Below are 9446 nucleotides of genomic sequence, written 5' to 3' on the forward strand. Positions count from 1 at the left end.
GGAATAAGGAGCTTAAGAATTAAATGAACTTTCTAGAGGATAACACTTGGGCCTTAGCCCCTAAATTCCAATTCTCGAGCACAAACATCATCAACAACTACAAATCATGACACATACCCTTTCTAGGGCCTTTTAGCATCAAAGTTGGATATAGATGCTTTTGGGAGCCTTTACACATTGAGGATGGGTCATAATGCCTTAAACATGGGTAAGGAAGGAAAGCAAGTTCCTTAAGATATTATTGAATCTTCTCAAGCTCAAGAGCCTTGAATGAGTCCTTGAACCACTATATGAATTATTTTTAGGCATTTTTTGTAAGCCTTTAAGTGGTATACAAGGGCCATGAGTTGGTTTTGTGAATTGAAAATAGGTATGAATGTCTACACATGGTCAGGGGGGTAAATAAGGGATTTTATCCCTAATTGAACATTCTCTTACCTGATAACCATGAACAATCCTTTTACATAACAACATAAGTAATATTTACATTGGTTGGGGAGTAAAAAAGAAACAATAATCCATATGCATAACTTCTCTCACTCAAGTACCATGAACACATTCTCACACCACCACATAAGAGAAATATGGTTTGCAAGGCCTTGACTCAAGCACCATGAACATGTTTTTAGAGCACCACATAGGATAGTGGATGGTTATTAATGCCTTATTGAACATTTTAAATCTTAGGACCATGAAAACACTTAGAAACCATGAATCGAGCCCTCTCTAGGGAGTCCTTGACATTTGAGTTGAATATGTGCACCACTATGAGGTCTTAGACATCATGGATGGTCTCTAGTTGGTGACCATATCTAGAGGAGGGAAATAAGATCGTCTACCCCTATACCTTGGTTCTTAGGCTCAAGCACCATGGATAATTCCTCAAACCTCCACATCTAACATCTTTTGGTTATAAATGTGCTCTATGGGTGCTATGAGTACCATGACTAGGTTATTTATGCACTAAGAACATGTTTAGATGTCTAAACAAGGTCACGAGAGACGAATAATGGACCTTATACCTTAAGGGATTCTTTTCAATCTCAAACACCATGAAAAAAACATAATACCCATGGAGCTTCTAAGGCTATAATGATGAACATGTTCTTAAACAACCTCATGAGATCCTTGTATGACATCTTTGGGTTACTGGAGAGATATGGATGCCATGAACCACAAAACATGCCTTGAATGAGAATGTATGTTGGGCCCACACGATGAACCATTCTTAGGTCCATGGTTGGGGTTCTTTAACATCTAAGTAGGACATGGATGCCTTAGGTAGCATTTATTTAATATAAATAGGTCGCAAGATCTAAATATGGTTAGTGGAAAACAAGGGAATTAAGCCATAAATGAGCCTTCTAGAGCTTAAGTTCTATGGTTAGGAGAGGAAAAAATTTCTTCCTTAGGCTATAAAAACCACTTCTTCATCTCAATTATAATGAAAAACACTTGTAAGCTAGAACACCAATAATATCTAGGGAAGTTTTGGGATCAATGTTGGATATAGATCCAAATATGAGTTTTTGTGCATCGAGGATTTGTTGCAAGACTATGAACATGGTAAAGGAAAAACTTCCATAGGATATTATTGAATCTTCCTGGGATCAAGAGCCTTAGATGATTCATAGAACCAACACATCAATCTTTGATATGGGTTTTTGGTAGGCCTTTGAGCGTAATATGGGTGCCATGAATAGGTTTTATGCAATGGAAATGGGTTTGGATGCCTAAACATGATTAAGTGGGTAAAAAAGGGTCTTGACCCATAATTGAACCATGTGAAGCTCCAGTATTATGAATATACCCTACACATAGTGACACAAGATGTCACTAAGGGGTCTTTGCCCTAAGAGTTGGATATGGGTGGCACTAAGATGTTTCATGCATTATGGTTGGGTATTGATTCTTTGAACATATATTTGGTATAGAAAAAAAACTCACAACCTTGATCTTAGTCAAGGGAGGGAAATAACAAACTCATTCCATAAATAACCACTACATGAGGGCCCAGATGGTTTGTGGGTCCTTATCATCATCAAACATTGAAAATAATTATCTTCAAATGTTATTGAAGCTTGTCATGATCAATAGCCTTGAAAAAATACTCAAATGAACAAACATGAACTTTGTAGGATTTATTTGGCCTCTTAGTAGGATACATGTACCATGGGTTTGTTTGGGCATCTGAAATGTGTGTCAAGGAATAAACATGGTGAAGGGGTAAATAATGAAATGAATCCCTAATTGAACCTTCTAAAACATAAGCACCATGAACAACACCAATAAGCAATGACACATGCCCTCTCTAAGGGGTCTTGCACATGTAAGTTGAATATTGGTGGAATTATTTTGTCTTAGGTATCATAGATGAATCTTAGGTTCATGCCATAGTTGAGGGAGGGAAAGAAGAGACTCTAGCCCTAAATTTTCTTCTCATGCTAAAGGGTGAATCCATAAATATATGAACAACTTTTTAATGAAATGTGGCAATGAAAATTTGATGTTTCACATTTTTTTTAAATTGAAACCTTCAAACTCATATATTTGAATGAATAAGTAATCTTTGACATTTAAATAAAAACAATTGAAAACATATTTTTTATTATTTTTTTGAAGTGAACAAATTAAAGACACATTTTTGTTCCCAAAGTTGCATTTCACCTTTTACCTAAAATGGAAAACCGATAACACCCCTCTTTTGAATAAGAAAACATCTATAGAGTGCACACATATATTTTTAAATGTTTTAGTTGTGTAGCTTTAGAGATATCTTTTTGTCTTTGGGGGGCTTGACTATTCGATAAATTTATATGTATAAGTTTTAGAATGATAAAAATGAGAAAATGAGAAAGTTTTGTCATTGGATAGAGAATTCAATGATGAATATCTATGCATCAAGTCCACCACTTTCCATAGAAGAGATGAAAGAATTTTACCCATTGAAAAAGATGAAGTTCCATGAAAACTCACAAAAATGGTGAAGGATTATTAATTTTGAAGCCCTTTATCGACGTCTAAGTCTCAATCACATTTTTTAAAATTCCTTGAAAGCTCTCAACTGTGGTATTTTAAAACCCTTAATCAAGGTTATTTTCAAATATATAATTGTTTTTAGTTTAAAAGTCTTGATTGATGTTTTAAGCCCTTGATTAAGGTTTCAAAACTTGTACAAGGGTTAAAAACTTGATTAAGATAAAATCTTGATTGAGGGTCCACATAAGCCATTTTCATGTGCATGGCTTGCCAAAAAGTGGGATTGATATTCCTAAGTTCACTGTGAAGTGCCATGGAAATCCTCAAACATGCAGATTAGATCTTTGTTGGTTATCATTTGCTTCCAAGGGTGATGTGGGCACCATTAGTAAGTTGGTCACCAAGAATGCATCTAGATATATAACCAATATTGTGAGAAACAAGAACAACCTTATGCTCTAAATGAATCTTATCTCCATTGCTACAAAAAACACCTAAAATCCACCAAATATTGCATACCATGCGCACATTTTCAATATGAGTTATTTACCAAGGGACATTATGTGTTTTCAATGATATTAATGGGTCTTTCCATCTTGATAATGGTTAATAAAGTATAATAAGGGCCTTTGGCATTTAACAAAGGCTATTGGGCTTGAGCATGGTGAAATATGCATTGACACACCACATAGGACCTTTCTATGGGATGCTTTCCCTCTAAGTGAGATATGGTTGTCATTATTTGGTTTTGGGAATCAATGTTGGATCTAAAAGCCTAGACCATTGTCAAAAAGGAATACAAGGTCCTTATGTGGGAAAATAAACCTTCTAGGTTGCAAGTATTATTAACATGGTATTCAACCATGACACATGTCCTCTCTATAGAGTCTCTAACACGCATGTAGTATTCCTTTTGTCATTAGTCATAGAAGGGATGGGCCTAAGCTCTTGACTATGCCTAGGGGAGAAAGTAGGTCCTAATGCTAAAGTTTTGCGTTTGAAACATAAGTCCTAATAATAAAGGAAAGGAAGACTCACATAGTTATGAATTTATGTAATAAAACACATGAGTATTACTATTAATGCATGTGCATTCTTGTATATTCCAAAAATGGCGGGCTTGCCTCTTTTCCTATATATGTTAGATGAGTCAGCTACTTTGTTTTTAGCTTCAAATTAACAAACCTTGTTGTTCAATCTGCATAATAAAAAACAAATCCATTTTTTAAAACCCTGTTCTTATCGCTATTTTCAACCATATATTTTAGATATAATCTACATGTTCATCAATGATGAAATTGTGCACTCATTAAATATTTGTATGAAGATACACGATATTTGGTCATTTCAATACAAAATACATGAGCATATAGAATAAAAAGTAACATACCACAAATAGAAGAATGCAACTTTTTTAATTTATCAAATTTCCATAAATGAAAGTGATATATATTCCAAAAACCAAACTACTTTTCATTTCATTTCCTAATAAGTTGTGCACGTACATATAATAAATCCTAGTCAATAGGTTGTTTTTTTTCTAGATTTCCATTACAACTAAACTATCATGATGGGGAAGCATTAACTTGCATCATGCAAACCAAATACATAAAATGACATAAGAGATCATAGCACAAATAATGTAATACAAATATGAGTTCAAAAGTTAATTCTAGAAGAGGACTCGTTCAAGTTTAATGCACAAAGTCCAAGTGGAGCCATTAGAGAATTTTTTAGTTTTAAAATGGGCCTCAAAACAAAAATGTACAACCAAAATCAAATTTATAAGAACTAATATGATTGAAGATGATGATGATGATGATGTCAATCATGGGGGATGATTCACCATTTTTGGAGTAAAAAGGTAAAAAAATTAAGAATAAAAAAATAAAAATAAAAAACACTTTTTCAACTCATATTTTCAACTTATCTCCCTACGATTTTACTCAAACGTAGAGCTAGATCACTCATTGGATGTGGAATTTAATTCCTCTTCTAAGGAGTACCCATGTTGCATACTTTTGATGGACCATGCTATACGAAAAATGAGAAATACATAAAAAACACTATTGCAATCACAATTTTTCATGTATTTCTCATTTTTCATATAGCAGGGTCCATCAAAAGTATGCAACATGGGCATTCTTTGGATGAAGAATTAAATTCCACATCCAATGAGTGCTTCCGCTGGAAATTTTAGTAAAACCGTATGGAGATAAGTTGAAAATACGAGTTGAAAAAGTAGTTTTTTTACCCTCTAAAATTTGATGATGTAATATAATCTTATTTTATTATTTCCACTATTATTATATTAATATTCTTTAATAGGCCCATTTTAAACCTCAAAATTTCTCTAATGCTTGAGAGATAAGTTATGGAAATATGCTAAACTTGTTTAGATTTAAAGGTTGAAATGCTTATATCAATGCCCTATAGTCCCAACTCCCTTTCTCATTTCAGGAGAAGCAACAAGGCCTTATTGACCCTATAACAAAATGGAAATTAATTTTTTCTTTGTATGATATTACAAACACTAATTAATATGAATGTTTTTTATTAGATTAGCATTTACTATGTAGAAGTTTCACAAAAGAAGCATGTCCTTCTTGTCTCCAACTAGAAATTTATTTTGGAATCATCATTATGCTTATTGATATTGCAATTTTATTTAGAACAAGTTAAAGTACCCTTTCCTGAGTAAGATCCACTAGAAAGGAACTCTATTAGGGAATGAGGATTCCATTGAAGTGAAATATAATAACATAATATACTTCCCTAATGGAAACATATATGAACTTCTCTCAAAACAAGGTTATATTTTCTAGAATTAAGATGGTTATCTTGACCACATACATGAGATTGCCTTCACTATTAGTGATGTTGTTTATTTATTGTCTCAAATCAAAAGATAAGTATCTTGACAATAGACATTCAAGAATGACTACCTTTAATGCCATGGATGTCCCTTCTACCTGTAATGCTAAATTTCTTGTTTAAAATCTATAAATTGTATATGAAAACTAAAACTAGAATTGGAAATTGAATTCCACTAACAATTTATCTATTCATGATTAAATTTATAAATTAACAATTAATTTCTAGAAATAAACATTACAAATATGATCTTTATGAAATGTAAAACGACTACTTATTAATACAGAACTAAGTTTTGCACATTAAATTTGAAGCACTACATATATTTCATTTCTTAACTCTACTTGTCTCATCCTTATATCCAATATGTTAATTTCTATTATATGTCAACAACATATATAAATGAACATAAAACATCATAATATTTTAAGGCTTTAACTATAATAATAAATGAATCTAAAAATTCAATGTATTTGAGATAGAATGTATTCTCATTTAGATTTTAGTACTTGAATTAATTTAATTAGTTAAATATTTTTTAAAAATTAAAAATAAAATAAAAATGTATGATTTCAATTTTGAAATTAATTTAGGTTTTAAGACTTTAACTACAATAATAAATGAAACTAAAAATTCAGTATTCAGTATATTTTAGATATGATGTATTTTTTTTTAGATTTTAGTTCTTGAATTATATTAATTAGTTAAATATTTTTAAAAAATAAAAATGTATGATTTTGAAATTTATTTATATAATAAAAAAATTATTATAAATTAAAATTAATTCATATAATTTAACTTATTATTGTTTAAAATATAACTATATATTTTATGAATTCTAATTATTTTAAATTTAATTTATTAATATGTAATTCACACTAATTTATTTTATTATGTCGTTATTTTTTAACATTTTCTAATTATTATTAATTTTATTTAAAATTTAATTAAAAATTTTAAAAACAATTAAAAATTATAAATATAAGATTGCAATATTGTGATGGATTAAGAGTTTTATTTAAAAAAAAAATGAATATTATAATTTCATTGATAATTACATCACTCTATTCCTAAAATCCTAAAATTAAAATTTTAACTGGTTAAAAATATTATGTTTTATAAATGTGAATTGTTTTTCAATTTAATTTAATTTAATTGGAAAAAAAAAGAAAACAAAATTAAAGAAATCTATATTTATTTAAAACACTTCTAATACAAACCTACCTTAAACATTTTTTAAAAGAGACTAAAAATAATTAAAAATTCCAGGTCAATTTACACTGATACTAAATTATCTCTCAACATTAATAATGTAATTTCAAGTATATCTATTTTAATTTAAAAACAAATTAACAAATTTATGAATCTCAATTTAGAAATTAACACATCTAAAAATGTCATTTCAGAAGCCCACATACATATTCCTATCTAAACATTTTTGAAAAAATCAACAAAGATAGATTAAGGTGAGTAGCAATAATAATTATCATGTGATAAACAATAGAAACCACACTGAAAATCCCAAATCTAGGTAAACTGAGTCTTTATTTAAAAGTCGTGGTAAAGTAACATCTATGACACTGCACAAACATCCTTCGTGCCTGCCGGAAGATACTGGACTTATTATTAGACACCAGTTGGAGAGACGAGCACTATTACAGAGAACATATTGACTCAGGTGTGGCAGCTGCAAGTATCGCACTGGCAGTTGGGGCCGCACTTGCAGTCGTTCTCCAGAGATGCATGCACAACATGCCTGTTTACACCAAAACCAAATAAATTCAATTATCATATCATTCTGGAACCATAGAAATGAAAGTTATAACAACTACATATAACGCAGTACCCCATCTCATAGCTTGTCTCCACAATACTGTCCATCTGGAAGCCCTTTTTACTGTGCAACAAAACAACCCAAAAACGAACGAGCTCAGACGTAGCTAGATTCGAACTCGTGACAAACGACACGAAAGTTGAAAAGGGAAAGAAAGAGAGATGGATAGAAATCGAGATTAAAAGAAAACTGTAAAAAAATGAGTAGAGAACATACGTGCAGTGGCTCTTGTCAGCGCAGTCACAATTTGCGCAGTCGCTCGACATGTTCGCAACAACAATTATCACAGAAACCAATTCCTTCACATGTAACTTCTCAAGTGCTCGCTTACCTTCTCAAGCTTTGCTCGCCCACCAATATATAGAGTGCAGGCCACAGCGCGGCAGCCTGGGTAAGCGGGCCGAAGACCCCTCCTCGAAAGTCATGAAATCAGCGGGGAGTTGCAAGCGTCCGATCTAGTAGATCCGACGGACGTATTGAAGTTCAACTTTGGGAAAGGCATCTTCTGAACTCAATAAAGCCGCTGATCGGCACGTCATTCGTATAGGGAAATGAGAAGAATCTAACATTATTGAGATGGTTACCACCATTCATTTTAATGGTGCGCTTCTGCCTCCTATACAAATATAGTATAATATTGCGGTGGGACTCGGAAACTTTACTTTTGAATTTGAAGGTACATTTAGTGCGCGGAACGGCTACAAGATGCTGCGACTGTGCTGCATCAGTGAATAGTTCTCAAGTTTCCAAATAGCTATATTTATTTCATGTAGCTATATTTATTTCATCGTAGATGTAAAACTCTTCCTCATTTATATATAAAATTTTTTCTCGTTTATTAAAAAAACATATTTTATTGAACTATCAAATTATCCAATTAAGTTAAAAGTTAATAATTCAATATAGAATTTTTAAAACTTTTTTCACTCAATGAAAACTCAGAATTTATTTATTGAGATACAAATTAAGTTAATAATTCAATATATTATAATTTTTTAAACAATTTTTTTTATAATTTTTTAGTCACAAATATAAAATGCATAATAATTTTAGATAGTTGAATTGAGGCTTCTGTGATCCATATCAAGTTCACATGATATTTCATTTGTCGACACGTTTCGAACCAACCAGTGTGTTCATCGTTAGGATAAGTTGAAGAATCAGATCAAGTATTGCATGTTAAATAGTCGAGAAGAATGGCTATAATTCTTGACTAGACAATGGCTATATTGACTAATGTCCCCTCGACCTTTAGGCCCCTTAACACCATTTGTAAGTCTCTCGGATTAGTGAAGGGTCCTATCAACCCTAAGGATATGAAAGGGGTATATATTATCCCTTGTTTCTGTGCGACCCCCTATATTGGTGACACTGGTCGCTCCATTAATCAAAGGATTAGTGAACATGCAGTTGACCTTAGACATAGGAGAACCAAGTCTTTTGTTTTAGCTGAACATGCAAAAAAAACAAACATCATGTGTGTATTGATGAGGCTAGTGTGATTGCTAGAGTTTCGCAATTCCATCATCGGAAATTTAGGGAAGCCCTTGAGATTGGAAAAAGGTCGAGCAATCTCAATAGAGAGGATTGCTGGAAGATTAGTAGTTGCTAGGTCCCAACACTCTCTTCCTAATTGTTTTCTTCCCTTCCTCCCCTCCCTCGTTTTTTGGCTTGTTCTTGTTATCCCGTATCCTTTATCCGGTATCCTTTGGCCTGTGTTCTCTTTTTTTTTTCACTTTAATTGTATGTTAATTTAACG

The 9446-nt window shown here is 31.9% G+C and overlaps 1 protein-coding gene across 2 annotated transcripts; it reads right to left on the minus strand.

The window, feature by feature from the left end:
• Positions 1-7381: 7381 nt before the first annotated feature.
• LOC149230587 (metallothionein-like protein EMB30) lies at positions 7382-8060 on the minus strand. 2 transcript variants are annotated; one of them, XM_089376101.1, is made up of 3 exons: positions 7904-8060; positions 7700-7750; positions 7382-7624 (listed from the first exon to the last, which is right to left on the minus strand). In XM_089376101.1, exons 1-3 carry the CDS (start codon positions 7951-7953, stop codon positions 7528-7530), a joined length of 198 nt encoding a protein of 65 aa, XP_089232227.1. In that variant the 5' UTR covers positions 7954-8060; the 3' UTR covers positions 7382-7527. The 2 variants fall into 2 exon arrangements, with proteins under 2 accessions (XP_089232227.1, XP_089232228.1); XM_089376102.1 differs by having other exon boundaries at positions 7382-7609; positions 7904-8059.
• Positions 8061-9446: the final 1386 nt, after the last annotated feature.

This window comes from Pinus tabuliformis, chromosome J (genome assembly GCF_031772625.1).
Source record: "Pinus tabuliformis cultivar Carrire ecotype Pingquan chromosome J, CPIR1, whole genome shotgun sequence".
Taxonomy (NCBI): Eukaryota; Viridiplantae; Streptophyta; class Pinopsida; order Pinales; family Pinaceae; genus Pinus; species Pinus tabuliformis.